This window comes from Simochromis diagramma, unplaced genomic scaffold (assembly GCF_900408965.1).
Source record: "Simochromis diagramma unplaced genomic scaffold, fSimDia1.1 OVJJ01000293.1, whole genome shotgun sequence".
Classification (NCBI taxonomy): domain Eukaryota; kingdom Metazoa; phylum Chordata; class Actinopteri; order Cichliformes; family Cichlidae; genus Simochromis; species Simochromis diagramma.
Genome location: NW_024386801.1, coordinates 13047013 through 13067145, shown reverse-complemented (window position 1 = coordinate 13067145; position 20133 = coordinate 13047013). Strand labels below are relative to the sequence as shown.

The window sequence follows — 20133 nt, the reverse complement described above, 5'->3', positions numbered from 1 at the left end:
AATCATCCAGGTAAGAAAACCCTAAAGTTGTTTCTGTTCATCTGTACATCTGCCAATTTAATGATCAAGAAACTGACCTCACAGCCCATTGTTCATCATTGGTGCTAGTTTCAGTCATTGTGCAAAGGTGATGTTTATAAGGCTAAGGAAACACCACTCAGCCGAGACAGAAGAAGTCACTTGGATGAGTGACGAAACGTTTCTATGCCCAGATGAACAGAAACAACTTTTTGAGCTATCCTAAGAAGCAATAGAGATGATATTAGGTACCAAGTGTCAAAGCAGTAATACTTTTTATGATATTTCATAACTCGATAATAATCAATAATATTCTGACCAAAAAAATCTGATCATGAAAATATGGCGACGGAAAAGGCTGATGAATAGGATGTTTGAGATAGAAATTAAAATGATGGAATAATAATTCATAATGGTGCGCTGTTATCGTTTTAAGCCAAAACATTTACTTTATGACAAAAACTGTTTTGTGTGTGAAAATGTGTTAAACAATGTGATTATTCATTATTAACGAGTTATTAAATATATCATAATTTATAATATTCAGAAACATTGTGATTGCCATTACCTTTAATTACTTCTTCTGTCATAAATCAGAGGCATACGTCACTGGTTTGACACAAAGTATCCAATATCGCTCTCTGGCAGACCAGCCAATCACAACCTGCTTGGTGGACATTTAAAAAAAAAAAAAACCTCAAGTAGCAGTATCATTCACAGTGGGAGGTTGATACTTGGGGGTGTTTCACAGTTTTGCATAAAGTGGCTTCAACAGTGAATGTTTATGTAATATTAATGTAAAATCATCTGCAATTGTACTAAAAGCCCTGTAGCTGAAATAATTGAGCAGTTAAGTAGTTATGCTGAGAAAAACTGTAGAATTTTCATGTTTATGGATGTGTGCATATATTTATATATTACACACACTAGATCCGAGGCACACTGAGTGTTGTAATGTATGCAGGCCTGGTGGATCATGGACGCTTCTGGGGGAAGGGATGCCAGGCTATCCTGCGTCTGACGTCACGGCGCTGGAGAGAGGGAGAGGAGGCGATGTGAGGAAGCTGCAATAAACACACAGGGCGTCTGCGCCTATCTAAGTAGGACAATAAAGTGAAAACGGCATCAATGCTCTAACAATGGATTTGTCACATACCCTTCTCCTTAAAGTTTTCCTCTTCGTGTACTTGCTAAACTACACCCAAGGTGAGTGAGGCGGTTTCTGTCGGAGCAAATCGAGTTGTGTTGAATCCATGAAGCAGCGAGCGGAGAGGAGCAGAAATCCCGATAGCCTGCTAGCTACAGAAGGGATCAGCAGGGCCTGCTTGTTATGAAGAGGACTGCACCCTTTTTGCCGTATTACTTCAAGGCGACAAATCACACATAGCTTAAAAGCGGACTCGGATTCGCGCAGTCGATTGAAATAAACGGACATTGGGGAGTTACGTCCGTGTGTTGTCACCGTTTTTTATCGCCAGCTTTTGGGTGAGGGTTTTGTTGTTACCGTGCGAGCGGCGCCGACAGCCATTGTTATGAGAAGATGGAGATGCCGACTGTTAAAGCAGCGTTAGCTCTGAGCTAGCTGCCACTTTAGCAGCTAATTGTTCTGTCATTATTAAAACAACAACAACAACAGTTTAGCCCCGAAAATAACCTGTGTTCAGTGTAAAAGACACAAGTTTTCGCATTTTGCTGGCATAATTTTGTCTGCAGTTTTGCTCCCTGTCAGTGGTGTTTTAAGTCAAATCAACCTGCAGTCAGTATTTTAATAAAAATAGTTTTTGTGTGTGTCTATGTGTGTGTGGGTGCCAAATTGCTCTGTGTAAAATGCAGTATTGACGTGTAATGCACTTCTGCCATCCTACCACTATATGCCGATGCTGTGCTTTTAAATCCTAATGTTCTCAGCTAAATTTAGGAGTCATATACACAGATACATATACAATTACACAGTGGTTTTTGCTTGCAATGCTTCTTTTATTAATCTAATCTAGTCTAAACTACAGGAAATCCTTCATGCCTAACACCACAATACTTCTTTTTATTTATTACAATGTACTCAAGCTATTCATTCACATACCTGGATTTCAGCTTGATTTCTTTTTTCTAATTTTTACTTTCTGATTCTGATTCAGTATTTTTTTTTTTTTTGACCTATGTTGTTTTTGGCTACTGTAACACAGCAGTTTTCCCAACTTTTAAGATAAATTAAGTCCAACTTGTCTCATATTTTCCTATATTTAATGTTTCTCTTTGATTAGTGTTTTTGAAGTGTATCAGTCTTGGCTCCTCACATTTTCTTTATGTTTTGTAAGTCTTTAGAAATTAATTTATTTCAGAGATATAGTCATGGCCTTCACTTCTCATAGTCACCTCAATGAAAAATTTAATGTTACCACCTAAATATTTCATACCGCACATGAAAAGGGAAGTAGCTGAAGCCTGGTCTACTTATCCATCTTTGTTATAATGTTGCACAGAATCCTGTAATTTATGGCTCACTAGTCAGGCATAATTACCTGCCAGAGAAGCCTAATTACATGGACTCTGTTTTCTAAAAAAGCTTCTCTCTCTTTTTTTTTATATGGAGCAGCGATCTGACCTTACACTGAGGAAAGTGGTGTATATGTATGTGGAAAACATGCCAACATTCATTGGGGGAATAGATGCCATAAACAAAATCAATCTAGAAAAAACCCATTTTTGTTTCAGTGTGAAACAGTGGGCAAAATGTGTGGAGACGGTTAAGAATTGCTTTCTTTCAAGCCCACTACCCAGTCTTCTGGTGACGAAATAATTAAGCGGTGACGCTGTGGGCTGTCGTTGAGAGTTAGTCTAAGGCTGCCATTCATTTGGCTTAAATAGATTTTAGTTAAATGTTAAAACCCAGACCATACTGATTTGCTGTCTGTTTCCTGTATTGTAATCCTGCCTGTCAAATATTGTCCAGATTATCCGCCTTACGGGTATCTAAACCACCCTAACGTGAGCAGTGCGTCAGTTGTTTACAAATGTAGCTTTTGTACATATTCTTTTGAGTCTTTCTGTTAGGAATAGTTTGTGTTGCCAACTAGAATCGCATCCCAGTTTCTAATGAGTAGGGAACGTGTTTTTTCTTTTTTCAATTGCCGCTGTATGTATATATTTGAGGGGAAAAAAAAAAACATGCACACATACCTTTCTTTAACAGATGTTCTTTCGTTCTTTTCACACAGGACACTATAGAAATCCCCTGAACAAGTACATCCGCCACTATGAAGGCCTGTCCTATGACACAGAGCTTGTGCACAGCAAGCATCAGAGGGCCAAGAGGGCACTCTCTCATGAAGACAAGTACCTGCATTTAGATTTTCATGCCCATGGAAGGTTCGTGCACTTTCTTTTCCTAGATATTATCCAAAGGTAAAGTCTGTCTGCATCTGTTTTTCTTTTTTCCCCCTTTCTCTTCATGTATCTTTATTCATTTGTCTGTTTATTCATTTGCAAACACCGTCCCGTGTACTTGTGCTGTTTATGATTAAAGTTGGAGGTCTTCTGTGTTGGGGGATTTGCAATTTTATTGAAAGTTGTTTTACAAAATCAAAAACATGCGCTGGTGCATCATGTTAGGTCAGTGTTCAGGATGGATTTTAATGATCAGAATTATTTTCTGTGTGGGTTTTCTGCTCTCCCCTGGAGCTTCAGTATTCCTTGATTGGTTGAATTAACCGGCAACTACTCTAATGTTTGTTTAATTGCTTAAACTAACTGTGTTGGTGGGATAGAAATGGGCTATTTAAAGACACAAACCTGAGCTCAAAATAATTGCTGTTGTCCAGGTGTTCTTATTCCCTGCAGTTAAAGTGAAACTGTGCATGTATTTGTCTGTGTTCGTTAGCTCTGTGATGTATGTGGTGTTTCATGCTGCCTGAGTGGAAACCCCTCCAAATATCGTTTATGGGTTGATACTAATCGTCCTTGTCATGGTTCTTTATCTAATATTTCGAGGAGGTGGTGTTGTGAAAAAGCATCCATGACAAAGTCACGACCATCTGGCGGGGATCTTGGCAAAGGCAGTTTGTTGCCCTTCCTGTAACAGGGCCTGCTGTTTCTAAACTCAGATGCAGCTTAATAGGGAAGCGTATCATAAGAGCAAGGCGAACTCCGAAGGAAGATGTCTCTTCCTTTAAAAAAAAAAAAAACGCATCATATTCTTTTCCTTTTGAATTTACGACAAAGCTAGAGAGAGAACTCCTGATTCTTCTGTTTAATTTGCAGCACACCACCTGCCTTTCCTTTTTGACATTTGAACAAAATGTCTTGTGCTTTACACTAACAGCCACTAATAGTACAGTGAGGATGCTTTTAGATTCATATGCAGTATAAGGTTTGCCTCTAAAACGCCACCAGTTCTTAGGTTTTTAGTTCAGAGTGCTGGGGCAGTAGTTTCCTTCACACATCTTTGACAAATGCCCTATTTTTCTGTAAATTATGGCTCTCTGTGTTATTTTCTCATGGAATCCCAGACTGAGTCCACGTTGATGTTGTGATCACAGTGTGGGAGCTTTACCATCTGTTGCAAGACTCCTTGTTCTTGTCGCCAAAGAACGGACTTTGACTCTTGTTGGGGTTTTTTGGGCCCATTGCCATCCTACAGAATAAAGATTTTGGACCTCTCACATGCCTCCTTAATAGGATTGAGCAGTGGCTAACATCCCGAGAGCCTAAAACCTTTGCAGAGTTCTGTATGTATCTGAAACAGCCAATAAACATGTTAATGTACCGCAGAGTTTTCCCCTGAGATTCCTACAAAGAAACAGTGATTCACTAGGCATTGTGCACGTTGCAGGATGTATTGTTTGCTATTATATTAGGCTTCAGATCTAAATTTTACAAAGGCTTTGTGTTTCGTCTGTTCACGGACCTAGAGAACAGCAACTTTCACACAATGCGAGCGTACAATAAGAGCACTGTGTAGGTGTTCCATGAAATCCGAGGTTTACTGTAACATGTTTTTTTTTTTTTTTTCCCCTCTCCATATGTTTGAACTACAAAAAAACACAGCACTGTTGCTAGATGCCCTAATTTCAAATTTTCTGTTTGGTCTCTTACAAATTTAAATGCTGCAGTTTTGCATCTGCAGCAGAAAACGGCGTATTTGGTGGGTTTTTAATTTTGTTTTTCTCTGCGAATGCTCTTGCTTCGACCCCACCCCCCTTTTAATTTGCAGGTTCATTTTTAGAGAAGGCTGGGTAAATGTTGCTTACTTCCACTACTTAAGGCCAACTGCAGCTCCTCTCCTGAATCTGAAGGCCTTCTTTTTTATCTCTTTGATTTCAGGCACTTTAATTTACGAATGAAGAGAGATACCACCTTGTTTTCCCCAGATTTGAAGGTAGATGTTTCAGGTGAAGAGATTCCATATGATACCTCTCACATCTACACTGGAGAAATCTTTGGTAAGACTATAAATTTTTCACAGTTGTTTAAATGTGTCACTATAGTACTGCTGCTCTAGGGGATTTTTCAAATAACTGTTGGCTTTGTTTTTCTCAAATGCAAATGCACCCTCTTCTGTGTCAATCTTCTGATGCTTATAATTGTACGATTTGGACTCCCAGGCGAGAAAGGCACATTGACTCATGGCTCCATTGTGGATGGTAAATTTGAGGGTTTTATTCAGAGCTACCATGGCACTTACTACGTGGAGCCTGCGGAGAGATACCTTGAGGACAAGGACGTGCCCTTCCACTCTGTCATCTACCATGAAGATGACATACGTGAGTCCCTGCACCTTTAGCCACGCAAATACTTTGACAGGCTATTATCCCGTGATCATCGAGTGTGTGTTTAGATATATGTGTGTGTGACTGGAAAGTGCGAGGTTAGTGCTGCCGAGCCGATGGAGGCAGACTGGTGTGATAGGCCCCCCTGGGGAGCACAGACACCTGGGGTGTTCATTAGCTGAGTAACACAATCTTGCTCTTGGGTACTGGCTCATTTCAGCAGGCTTTGCAATGTTGATACTAATAGTGAGCACCAAGTACACTTCACTACACTTGCAAATCATAATTTCACATCATCTGTGTACACATAGCGTGTGGCTGAGGGGCAAATTAAACATAATTGTGAGAGGAATCACTAATGAGAGCGACAGGAAAGTAACTCACACAGCAAAGCTAGGCTCAAGTGACGTGTAAGTACTTCCATTAGCTGATCGTGAATAGCGCCTGAAATAGAGTGACTCACGGGGTTAAGTAGCTAACATTGTCTCCCATAATCCTAACAGTGTTGTGTCTGTCTCTCTCATACAGACTACCCGCACAAGTATGGCCCAGAGGGAGGCTGTGCCGATAGCTCTGTGTTTGAAAAGATGAAGAAATACCAAACCTCTGCCGTGGAGCAGCCCCCTAAGGTTAACTTCACCACACACTACAATAAACCCTGACAGGGTTTAGTGAAGATCTTTGAGGATATTTTATGGTACTACTTAGTCAGGGTCAAAGATACCTAGAGATGTCTTTTTAAAGTCTCTGTGCCTGGTTCTATGTTGTAAGTTATAACCATGTAAGTGTTAAACCAGTATAGTCACAGTTAAGATTTGTCACTTTATTATTAATATGTAATTTTTTTTTATATATAGTTTTGCATATGATTGTTATTTCACAGATTTCCATAAATTGTATTACGACACGGTTTAGTTTGGCCAGACGATCATCTGTATAAAAGTTCACCCGTTCATGTGTTACCATTGTAGAGGAGTGGGAGCAGGATTACTCAAAAAGTTAAAGATTTAACTGCATGAAAAATTTTCCAGATTTCAGGCTTGGCCCACATTGCAGAAATGAATCATTCTTGGAGTCAGTTCAGATCTCAATCCAGGAAATTTTGGGGAAAGATTCTTTATCACTGCAAGATGGGCACAGTTAGACATTTCATCATATCTTCACAGATCAAGTTTAGTGTCGCGTTTGCGACACTAAACTTCAGATTTAGACATCCTTTTGGATTCAGAAATATGGAAAGCAGCATCTAAGCCTCACGTGTATTATTATCACATTCAAGTGATAGACTCAAACAGGATGGCATAATGTTCAATTTGGTGCCTGACAATAAAATGTAACACCTTATCTCAAGCTGTGCCTCTTAGCTCCAATCCAATCAGATATAGCAGGCAGTAATAAAATATGTCTGTGTTCAATTTAAACCACATTAACAAAAAAGCATTAGTTTGATTTATAGGTTACTTCTGACTCACTTGGTGTGACATGTCACTGCAAAACTCTGTGACCGAAAAGTACTGAACACCTTAAAACTGAGATAGGTGTCCATCAGTGGCAGTGGTCAGCCTTTTCCCTCCACCCTGTATGTGACATAGAAAGCACATATTCCTCTGCAGAATAGAGCTTCATGAACATACTGCAGCTGAAGAACCACAGCCTAAAAATACCGGACATTATTTATTTACTCTTTTTACTGTTTGGTGGAAAAATCCTTTAAATATGTTTTATTTAACTGTGTGTTTCCTGCTCTGCCTCTTCCGTCTCACTCACACCAGGAAGTCCACACTGATCTGGACACCCAGCTGCTGAGGAAGAAGAGGATGGCCCAGGCTGAGAAAAACACATGTCAGCTTTTTATTCAGACCGACCACCTCTTCTTCAAGTATTACAAGAGTAGAGAAGCTGTCATAGCGCAGGTAACGCACAGCAAGTGACTTGGTATATACTACTCTTAATACTTTCTAAAGCCTAGGAATATATTGATAAGAGAAATTGTCCACAAAGTACAATTTCTATTAGAGTTGCAGTTACGGTGTAGGAATTGTCATATTTTGGCAAATCTATTATCATTTTCTGGGGAGAGTTATACTAAGACATTAGCACCACTCAAGCACTGCCCATTAACTACTGCGCTCAACTAATGAGAGTGAGGCTGTTTTCCATTTTTCCTAATCTGTATGCTAAGCTAACTTAGTATACAGGAGGCTAGCAGCAATAGGAAGATATTATTGCCAGCAGTAGCTTATTATTCGGTCTACTCCCTTTATAGTTTACACGTTGCCACTTCAGTTTTTCCACCAGCTTAAAGCCCCCAGTATAACCTTGATTACATGATCCTTTTATGCGCGCGGTATTCTCCTGAACGATAGGTGTCGCAGGTGTCAGACAATACCTCCACATCAGTGCTGATATAGAAGAAGTCAAAAGTGGAAGCATAGAAATTGTCTATCTATCTATTGATTTAATTATTTAGCGTCTGTTTGTTCTTTTAGCTTTGTTTATTATCAGAAAGTTTATTCTTGTACCATCTCCCTCTCATCGATCTGTGACTGTCAGAGATTCTGTATTGATATGTCATTAAAATGATGGTATAAACCTATACGATCGTAAACTTGCCTCTTCAACCCGGTGGCAGTGGAACAATGCATCAGGTTACAAAAATAAAGAGTTGCAGAAATGGCTGCCTGCGACGGCAGATGTGACGTCAGTTTGATGTCAGTGTTGTCGTACAGTGCCATTTGACAAGCACCGCATGGGTAATGTCAGTGCCACGCCTGGCATAAACACTGATTTATTTATTTTTTAATGCCAAAACCACATATAGCCAGTTGAGTATGTATGATATTAGCCTACTGTTTCTGTTAGCTGTTGTTGTTAGCAATAGAGCTACGTAATAGCAGCTCTTGTTAGTACTTGTACCATCACATACGGCGTACTTGAGTGAAATGTCAGCTATTAAAAGTATGAATACCTCGTACTTCCTTCAGATCTCCAGTCATGTGAAGGCCATTGATGCCATTTATCAAGGCACAGACTTCATGGGCATTCGTAACATCAGTTTCATGGTGAAACGGATCCGGGTGAGTCTTTTGCAGATCGGCCGCTTTTGCATTTCAGGTCTGTTCACAGTCTTTCCTGTGAACCAGCTGTCTCCTGTCTTCGCAGATAAACACCACCAATGATGAGAGGGACAAGTCCAACCCATTCCGCTTTGCCAACATTGGTGTGGAGAAGTTTTTGGAGCTGAACTCGGAGCAGAACCACGACGACTACTGCTTGGCTTATGTTTTCACTGACAGAGATTTTGACGATGGGGTGCTGGGTTTGGCCTGGGTGGGAGCGCCCTCAGGTACGCAAATCTTATTCTTGTGATAAGCAAGCAGTCTGTGTCTTGTTTTTACAGAAAGGTACAAAAACATCATTTTTTTCACATTCCTTAGCAGGAATTTGTCCTCGCAAATGTAGACTGAAGCTCATCAAGCAGGAACATATTTTTCTTTAAAACTGTCGGCAGATATTTGTTGCAGTCTGTTTTAACTCTACGCTGGGGTTGATTTGAGTTTTTAATTGAAAGCACTGCAGTTAAATTGCAAATTTGCTGCAGTAAGATGGGCATCTTCTCTCAGTAATGACAAACAAAATTTGTCTTCAGCATGTACTGTAAACATGATGATGAAGTATGTTTTTAAATAAGGCCTCCTGTCACTTATTTGAATAGCTGGTGTTAAATTAATCACATTCACTCTCTTCATTGAGCGAAATCTTTCCGTATTTAGTTTGTTGCAAATTGTGCCTTTCCTTCTCAGGGAGCTCTGGAGGCATCTGTGAAAAAAGCAAGCTGTACTCAGACGGAAAAAAGAAGTCTCTCAACACTGGTATAATCACTGTACAGAACTACGCCTCCCACGTACCTCCGAAAGTCTCCCATATCACTTTTGCACACGAAGTAGGCCACAACTTTGGCTCCCCGGTGAGTGCCGCATTTATGCACGGTGAGAAGGAATTTATGATGCCTGTACTCTTTGTCCCTTTTTTTTTGCTTTTAATCTTTGATTTTCTTTTTCTTCCTCGCTGCCAGCATGACTCTGGATCTGAGTGCACACCAGGGGAATCCAAAAGCCAAGACAAGAAGGAGAAGGGCAATTATATCATGTATGCAAGGGCTACATCTGGAGACAAGCTTAACAACAACAAGTTCTCCCTCTGCAGCATTCGCAACATCAGCCAGGTGCTGGAAAAAAAGAGGAACAACTGCTTCGTCGGTACGTTTTACTGTTTCTGTTGGATCTAGGGCCTCGATCTTAACTCGTGATCCGGGTTAGGGTTCTTCTGATGGTGTGGAATATTTTTACCGCAAACTCTTAATTAGTGAAAGAATTCAGGCATCCTGAGAAGTTATTGGCTAGTATCAGCTTAGAAAAGCCAGCTTGGCATTAGTCCATGGTATTTTTGTACAGTATTTGGCAGACTATGGAAGTAAACCTTGTCATCTTTTTTCTTTGTCTTTTTTTTTTCTTGCCAGTTTCACACTTTTGAGTCAGTAGAACAGCAAACCGATGCTTCAGAAGTCACTCGATTAATTCACCATGTGATTGGCGTGTCTGAAAAATCTTCTTGTTTTGCACAAGCTGTTCAAAGTGATGTGCATCTTGGCTGCACTGATATGACTGAAAAATGCTTTAGCTTTTCAGACACTGCCTTAATACACCCACCCACAAACCGACGTTTTTTTGGGTTTATGCTTTTGGCTCTTTGAAGGGTCCTTTTCTATTTTTCTTTTTCTTTTTTTGCCCCAGCAACTCATTCTCTCCAGAGCAGCATTCAAGGGTTTGGTGTGCATGCACGCTCAGAATGAGCCTTTGGGGGATGAGGGTCCACTACCGTCAGCATGATTTGTGTACACAGTGAAGGAAATTTTTGTGCATTTTTCTAATGGTTCAGGCCTTTACACAAAAAGCACTTTGCAGAAAAAAAAACCCCCATGAAATTTAAAATTTTTAAGAAGCAAACTTTTATTTTGTTAAAATTTTGCACACAAAAAAATGTCTCCTCAAAAAACACACTATGGGAGTCAAAACATGGAGTCGACATCAAGTGATGATCAAGCAATGACGAGTTGGTCCTGATGTTTGTAAATGTGAAAAGGAAGAATCTGAGTTCATCCAGTTCTCAGGAGAAGACAGCAGCAGGAAGAATTTCATGGTTTGACCCACGAGTTGAAGCTGCATCACAACCATTTTCCTACATACCGTCAGTCGGGCAGTTTGAACTCTTGTTGGCAGAGTTGGGACCACATCTGATCGATTGACCCGGAGCAGCATCTAGTTGTGTGTCTAAGATAAAATAGTATTATTTTACTATTATATTATCATTGTATACTCAGTAGCGGTGCACATTTTGTGCTGCAATTACACTTGTTGCCAAATGCAGAGGTCTGATCCGAAAAAATTAATCCAGCAAATTTGTCCAGCAAGTTGCACAATCCTGTGTAAGGGTGCATTAGGAATGGGCGAGTCCAAAAATATTTTTAACACACAAAATGTTCGTACGATTATTATCCGTCTGGTGTGTAAAAACCTTAAAACAATCAAAAATCTCAATGTGTAAATATAGAAAATAAACTGGGGGACAATTTTTCACTGTCACACCTGACTAGGAGAAGGCGGTTTTCTTCTACAGAGCATCAAAAAGTCTGTAATTCATAAAAACCCCTGATATTATTTAATAACTGTCTAATTTAAACTTTGAGCTTGCTCCGCAAAGGGCTCAACACTTTTTTTCTTTTCTTCAAAACAGAGTCTGGCCAGCCCATCTGTGGTAATGGTATGGTGGAGCCTGGTGAGCAGTGCGATTGTGGCTACAGCGATCAGTGCAAGGACAAGTGCTGCCATGATGCCAACCAGCCTGACAACAAGAAGTGCACATTAAAGGACCATACAGTCTGCAGGTAGATGGCGATTTTTATTTTTCAGTTATTTTAATATCTTTTAAAGAGGGTGTTCACATGTTTTGAGTCTTAACTCGGCGCTTTTCTCTTCCCCAAAAAGTCCCAGCCAGGGTCCTTGTTGTACAAGCGAATGCATTTACAAGGCTCGCGGTGACAAGTGCCGAGAGGAGTCGGAGTGCGCTCACCATGGCGTGTGTAAGGGCGACAGCGCCCAGTGCCCCACGTCGGAGCCCAAGGCCAACTTCACCGCCTGCCACGGAGAGACTCAAGTCTGCCTCAACGGGGTGAGTGGCTGAAGAAATCACACCTTGAAGAACTGGTTGTCATAGCAACGCTGTACTCATACTAGCAAGTGTCTGATCTCGCCTGTCCTCGTGCTCCTCCTCCGCAGGGCTGCTCCGGCTCCATCTGTGAGAAGTACGGGCTCGAGGCGTGTACCTGTGCCAGCCAAGATGGCAAGGATGAGACCGAGCTTTGCCACGTGTGCTGCATGGAGAAAAGTGAGTCATTTACCCTTTCTCACACCTTTTACAAGCAGGCTCTTTCTTTTATAAATATACAGGTGAGTTTTGTCTTTTTTTTTTTTCTTTTTTTTTTTAAACTGGATTTGTCTCTCTGCACAGCAAATCCCAGCACATGCAGCAGCACAGGATCAGAGCGCCTGGCTCGTTTCTTCAATAAAAAGGTCACCACGTTGCCAGCTGGCTCGCCTTGCAACGACTTTAAGGGCTACTGCGATGTGTTCATGAAGTGCCGACTGGTGGACGCTGATGGGCCACTTGCCAGACTAAAGAAGGCCATCTTTAACCCTGAGCTGTATGAGAACATCGCCGAGTGGATTGTGGTACGTGTCGACATCTTGATTGTGAATGATTAGTTAGTATGTGGGGGGTCTTTTTCTTTTCTGTATTTGATTGAGCTTGATTTGAGCTTCATTTTCATCCCAGGCTTACTGGTGGGCAGTGCTCTTGATGGGTATCGCCCTCATCTTGCTTATGGCTGGTTTCATTAAGATCTGTAGTGTGCATACTCCCAGCAGCAACCCCAAACTTCCACCACCCAAACCACTTCCAGGTGAGTCCAGAAGACTAAAAAGAGACCTCATCTAATAAGAGCGTTTAGCTGTTACGCATTTTCATGAAAGATTTTCAGATAACTTACCTGACCACCCAGATGTTTTAAGTCACATGTCTGCAGTTTGCTTTCAAACCTCCTTTAAAATTGAATGTGACATTCAGTGTTTTTTGGCGGTGGGGGAGAGGGTTAAATATCATTTTTATTCAGGCAGGTCAAACCACCGAGAGAAAGCTCTCTTTTACGAGGACACTCTGATTACAGTAAATATGAAAGCTACTTTTAGCTCCTGCCTTTTTCACAACGGGTTGTCACAGCGGGTAGCTCCGCATGTTTGATTTGGCAGATTTTTACGTCGGATGCCCTCGCTGTGTCTCCTCCCGCGATCAAACTGGGGAGCTTTTGCTTGCTAAGAGTGTGTAAACCACTACACTACAGGGACACAAACGAATAAAAATACAGATATATTTTTAAAAACCTATTTATTATCAGGCTGTAAAGTAAAATTAATCATGCAGTTCATGTTATCATTTACGGGATTATTAACAATTTATATGGGCAGTGCTGTGAGAACAGTTTCCTGAGAACACTTACAGATTTGATCTGAGCTCCTAAACTTGATCCAGATTAAACTCAGATTGAGCTTTGAATGTTCACACAGGCGAAAAAGCATCACATTAAATCCACTGCACTGTGTGCCTTGTTAACCTTGCAGTCATACCTGTGAATGAGAGCAGTGTTATGATTACTTACTCTTATAGTTTCTCTACATGACTTTGGTTTACTCACTGCATCCTGTGCTGTTGCGCCTAAGGGTGGTCATGGCAACCGATCTACTTGTTTAAATGTGAGAGAAGAAGAAAGTGTAGTTGAATATTCTAAAAGGCATATTCAAATTAAGCGGAGTGTAATGGGTAAGGTGATGTAACATCAGTACAAAATGTTTGCATGTATTTAAGAGCAGTTTAATGACATTTTCTTTGTTAAGAGTATTTTTGCAAGTTGCTGTTTTTTGGCATGTTGTACACACATGCTACACGTTGATAACATTAGCAGCCCAACTTTCCTAAAGTTGTTGACGTCTGCAGTCAGAATGGGGTTTTGCTCAGCTCCACTTGAGTGCTGATCTTCCAGCCTACGTGTAACCGTTTATTTTTCTAGATCAAAGGACCACAGATCGGTCCCTCTAGCTTGTTTACAATTAGCTTCTTTCTGCTGCAGCTACAGTTAGTGGCAGGTGGTTTCTTGAAGTCTTGGACAGCAAAGCTAACCGCTGACAGTAAATAAAATAAATCGTAAGTCTGTCGGTATGAGCTAACAGAGAGAGTGTGTGTGTGGGTGTTCTGCCTCCATATCTCCTGCTGTGTCCTACATGTGAGAAAGACCAGCTTTGGACAATGTCTTTACTTGATTGTTAAGAACAAGGGTTTTCAAACCTTTGATTACCAGGTGTGGGTTCAGGGTTGAAGCCTACAGAGGAAAAATGCACACATCAAACACTTTGATTGCTTGTATCTTACACATATATAGGACGTTTATGTTGGTTTTTACCATTTTTGTACCCTTTCTATAGTATTTTCAGTCAGGCTCTAATAAACATTGTTTAACACTTTTATTAGACCACCTGTCATAAATACAAAAAAGCACAAATATTCAAAAAAAAATCTGTCAAACTTGATGTTAAACACAGTCTATAAGCACCTCACGCAAGACTTCTGTTTGCTGATTTCTCCTCTGCTTTTAATGAGACTCTTTTTAAACTTTTAGATTAGCTCCTGATGCTGATTTTAAACTTTCTCACTGAAAGAGTCCAACAGGTCCTCGTTAATGGACAAATATCCAGTAGGATTGTGTCAAGCTCCCGTTGACTTCGGGGCTGTGCTCTGTCACCCCTTCTTTTTATTACGTACGCCGACAGCTGCAGGACGCCGTACGAGAACAGGTTTATTTTTGTGTAACTTTTATTGTTTGTTTATTGAAAGTCTTTTAACATCTTCTTTTATCTGCTGGTTCAGTATTTTGCCTGTTAAGGATGGAAACTCTCAGTCATAATGTTAACACCTCCAAAATCACTGGGGTCAGATTTGTGCTCACTCTGGGAAAATCAGGTGATAAAGAAGGCAAAAGACGTTGTTATACATTTTTATTTTTTGACCTCATTGTTGTCGATCGCTGCATTGACATGCAACAGTGTTGGTGATAAGTGGTTGTGTGAGTAAGCTGCAAACAAATTACCCTTTTTGGGGGAATAATAAAGTTAATCTGAATCTGAAATCTCCTTCAAAATAAAAATGACTGAATTCACTGAACGTTTTTATATCTGAACTTGGACTTTTCTAAGAAGTCAGAAATTGGTCAAGTTTAACATTCAGTACTGGTGGATTAAACATTACAGAAACATGAGAAAACTAATTAGGTAATTACTAATGCTACTAATTTAGTACAGCCATGGCATAAACCTCACATTGGGGTCTGATTTAATAAATTCCTTCAGTACCGCGGGGTCATAAATGACATCACCCTGTAAGATGAATGCGATGCAAGGTAGGCCCGTTCACTTGCAGGGGTCACTCTTTGTCCGCTGTGAAAGAACAGCTGCTGATACTTTGTGATTTTTTTGAGTTTCCCTACATGAGAGATGACAGATGTGAGATAAACACATCATCCTTCATCACACTGCAAGACCACCAGCTTAGGAACAAGTGCTGCAGCTGAACAAAACAAATCTAGGACGATACTCGTCTTTCTTGAGCCTAAGTTAACTCTCTTTCCTCTGACAGGGACTTTGAAAAGACGACGAGCGCAGCAGCATGCTAGCTCTCAGGTGCAGCACCAGTCCCAGCACCCGCACGGCCACAGCGGACACGGGGGCCACGGCGGCCAGCGGCAGGCACAGAGGCAGCCTCAGCGCCAGGCACAGCCCCAGAGGCACCACCGTCAGCCCAGAGAGAACTATCAGATGGGCCAGATGAGACGCTGAGACCCTGCACCCAGCTCCCCCTGCTCCCCCCCCAATGCCTTGGCTCCTCCTTGTGCCTACAGAGGGAAACAAAAGCGTCACTCCATCCAAAGAAACGCCTGACATGGTTGTTAGTCATCATCATATCCTCCAACTACAGACAAAACAAGACACGCGAAAAAGAGAAAACGCTATTCAGCAACTCGATTGGCTCTTTGTGGAGGGGACTTGACCATCAGCCATTTCCACTGCAGTGCGATCTAGCAAAAATTTTTTCCCCATCGTTTTTTCTTTTTTTTTTCTTTAAGGAGTGCCAAGGAGTTAAGGAATCATTTGTAGCTTTAGTTCATTCTGTGGTTTGTTTTGTTTTTCTTTTTTCTTCATCTGCAACATCTTCTTGAGTGACAGGCTCGTAGCTGCTGGTGAACTCTTTTTTTTTTTTTTTTTTTTTTGTCATCTTAGCCAGGAATGAGAGACACTCAGTGGGGATTTGCGGCACTTTTGTGATTTCACACATGTCAAACGGCAAAAGACACAGGCTCCGGTCTCTCGTGCAGATGGTCTTCTGCATGTGATTGTAAATATTTAGTGTATCATAAGTGAAAACAAACTATTTCTTCTACTGTAAATGTGTAATTCTTCATTTTTTTTTTGTTTTCTTTAATTTTTCGGTTAGTGCTCTCAGGATTCTTAACACATAAATGAAAGAATGACGGTTGTGGTGAGTTCCTTGGACGCTGCCGTTGAGGATTTGACGCCATCGAGTTCTCTCAGCAGTCCAATCAGGTGGATCTCTCTCACTTTCATGAACTCGCTAGGTTTTGATTTGCTTTTCTTTGAACAACAAGGTCGCCATATCCCACGTTTTAGGCCTTCTCTGTTCAAGGTCCCTTTATTTCACCTTTTTTTTTTTTTTTTTAAATTGTCTCGCTAACATCATGTCTTGCCCCTGTTGTACAACAAACTGGACGAGGTCAGAAACAGAAGGAGAAATCGCCTAGTTTGGTGCAACCGTTTACTGTCTGTTAGTTTGTTTCTTTGTTTGTTTTTGATAATAATGAAGAACGAATAACCACTAACTGAAGCTGATGTTGATCCTGCCTGTTCAGATATGAAGTCGAGGTGAAGAGTGAAGGCTGCTGTGGCGTAGTGTAGAAGTGAGAGTGTATCATGTTACAGAGTTAGTTTACATGAGTGTGGAAATAAATTTTAAAAATGACTTAAAAAAAAAAGATGGAATCATTCTATTATTCTTCAGATAGCGAAACTAAGAAGTTTTTAATGTGGGCATGCAGACACATTTATTAAATGTGACTATTAATTGACCAAGGTTTGTAATGTTTGTATGTCACTCAACACTATTTACTTTGGGCCGCCGGAGCGAGCGGTGTAACGCAGCAGTGTTGTCACATTTATTCACCAACACGTCCCTCAGCGGGGTCACTGCTTCCACGGGAAACGAGCTTCTGGTCCAATCTCTCATCTCAAGGACTGAATTCCCCTTAAGAGCTCATGAGTGCAGGCCTCAGAGTTTACATGAGCGTGCCATAGAACTTTTACGGAGCAGTGCACAGGTTTTCCTAAAATCCAGGAAGCACCTGCGAGGTTTCCACTTTAAAGAGAATGAAATGAAGGCTGTGCGATTCGACCTCAGGTGTTTTCTTCCTCTCTTCGCTGCACCAAAGGGGCATCTTGGAAAACCAAGTTAATCACAACACTCACTGGAAGGATTTGATCATGTAATCATGACATAGTGTGTTAAAGTCCTGTCATTTCATCTACCAGGCAGACATTTCGCCCGACGGGATGCTCCAGCAACGACACGTTGCAGATTTATTTTTTTTATTTTTTTGCATTAAATGCTGTGGGAGGACTTTCTGTGCTCTGACTTCATTTTTATCGTGGCATTATGGCTATACTTTAAATGCATGCGGTACTAATCATAACTAATATCTATCTGGTCATTACAGCCACACATGTGCTCTGGAGGGGACGCGACAAACATAATGACACCTCACGGTTTTCCGTTCACGCGGCAGATGAATCGAGCGGGTCGACGGGGTGTTTTTTGTTTTTGTTTTCCTTTTCTCTGTACAAAAATTGAGCTCTTTTTAAATCTGATCTCCTGAGCCACGTCTCACCTGTCAGGGCCCGGAGAACTGAACCTGTAAACTTGTACAGTACTTGGGGAAAAAAATCGAATAAAATTTGCGTTTCATTTGAAAAATGAGAATTACATTTTTGATACATCGGTTTAATTTCTTTTTTGTATCCTAATTCCAGAGTAAGTTGTTTTAAAGATGTTCATATGTGACAAACTTTCCTCTCTTCTAAGTTATTTTCTGTTCTTATATGTGCTAGTTGAACTGGAGTTTGCTTACGATACTTTTCTCCACCGTCATCAATGCTTAAAAACAATTCAGTGTGATGGAGTCAATGTTACATTCTCATTTTTGTCTTTGTTATCCTGTGGCATGGTTTGGGTAGAAGAGCAGAAGAATAATGCCTGTAAATTTCCTTTCTTTTTAATTTCGTAGTCTTGGTAAAGTTTTTAAATAAACGTGCACTGAAAAATGTCCAAATTGAGTTGAAAATGTTGTAGGTGACGTAGGCCGAAAGAACACATGATTAAAAAGTAATACTACTGTCTGATTTTAATGTTCACTGTGTTTTATACAGTATCGGAAATTTTTGTTCACTTTGAACATTTTTACTAAAAAAAAAACAACAAAAAAAAAAATTCAAATTGTATTGTGCAAAGAGATGTAATTTTTTGGAGTACTTGAAATGCATTAATTAAAAGACTCATTCAAAATAAAATAGACCCCTGTTTGCTGTCTGTAAATGTGTGCGTGCTCTGGATTTTTCTCTCCGTGTGAGGCAGTTTGTTCTGAGGACTGTGCAGCCAGATGTTTAAAGGGCCACTCCCCCTGATTTAACACATGAACCGTCATTTGCATTGGGCTTGAAATAAATGGAAAGCTTGCATTACAGACTGGTGTCATGGTGTTTGAAAGATGCTGATTTTGTTTGTGGAAAAAGTTGCGTTTGGGGAGAATGTAAGAGATCGATGTGAAGTTATTCGATCTTGTGATTTCTTTAAATTTAATTTAATTTTTTTTTTTTTTTACCAAACTGTTTTTCTATTTTCTCATACGAGCACTGCTGAGGAAAAGCACCATCCCACTCCAATCTGTGTGATACTCTGTTAGTGAAGCGAACATCTACACACCGCTAATAAAATAAGAAATCCTTTTACAGCAGTTAAAAGTTAAACTTGCAAAATTGTTGTCCACGTTGTTAAGTACACCTGTTCAAGTGGTCAACACGATATGCAATCAACCAGTCACGTGCCTGCAATTCAGTGCAGGCACGTTGACAAGGTCAAGACAACCTGCCAGAGATCAAACTGGGCATCAGAATGGCTAGAAAAAGATGATTTAAGCGACTTTGAATGTGGCGTGGTTGTTTGTGCCAGACAGGCTGATATTTCAGCCCTGAGCAATGACACATAGACATCTGTAGGATTTACAGAGAATGAAAAAGAAAAAAGGGAGGATCATTTCTTTACAACCAAGGTATGCAGAAGACCATCTCTGAATGCACAACACATCGAACCTTGAAGTAGATGGGCTACAGCAGCAGAAGATCACACCAGCTGAAAACTGAGTCAACAATTCAAACAAGATCAACAAAATTATACAGTGGAAAACTGGAAAGATGTTGCCTGGTCTGCGCAATTTCAGACAATAAAATGGGATGTAAACAGCACGAAAGTGTGGATCCTGCTTTGGATTAACAGTTCAGGCTGCTGCTGGTGTTATGCTGTGGGGGATATTTCCTTGGCATACTCTGGGCCCCTTAATAACAAATTAGCATTAGTTAAACTTAGTTAAACTTAGCACTTGTGGACTAAGCAGTAGCAAGGCTCTGCTCACCATAAAGGCTGCAGCACAAACAAAGAACCTGCACTGGATGCGCAGAATTAATGCAGTTGAGGGAGGGGGGGGCAACTGCCCACCCCTTGGTGGCGCCCCTGATGTGGTTGGGATGAGAACCTGTTGTAAAAATTACAGTACCATTGGAGTGAACATTGTTTACTGTGATAAATGCAGTAGCGTGAGGCTCACAGCAGAGGGCGCAGCTGCTTCAGAGACCATGCTGGTGCTGCAGGTTTCCCAGCAGCCTGTGAGTCACCAGCATCAGCAACACAGAGACACGCGCACAGCTTTATATATGTTTTGTTTCAGGAGGACACACAATCCAACACCCATTGCTGCCTGCTCTCAGATATAATTTTTTTTATTTATTTGAATACATTTGTTGGAAGGAAAAAGCAGCTGATCAAAAGCTTTTATTCCGCCTGCTCGTGT

The 20133-nt window shown here is 40.7% G+C and overlaps 1 protein-coding gene across 1 annotated transcript; it reads left to right on the top strand.

The window, feature by feature from the left end:
• The first annotated feature begins 1031 nt into the window (after positions 1-1031).
• Positions 1032-18753, top strand: LOC120729935 (disintegrin and metalloproteinase domain-containing protein 10-like). The gene is made up of 16 exons (XM_040025948.1): positions 1032-1224; positions 3234-3384; positions 5338-5456; positions 5619-5777; positions 6312-6412; positions 7556-7696; positions 8768-8860; positions 8946-9129; positions 9587-9750; positions 9859-10042; positions 11577-11727; positions 11828-12011; positions 12119-12227; positions 12351-12571; positions 12675-12801; positions 15582-18753. The coding sequence occupies exons 1-16, from the start codon at positions 1158-1160 to the stop codon at positions 15779-15781; spliced, it is 2355 nt and encodes a 784-aa protein (XP_039881882.1). The 5' UTR covers positions 1032-1157; the 3' UTR covers positions 15782-18753.
• The last annotated feature ends 1380 nt before the right edge of the window (positions 18754-20133 follow it).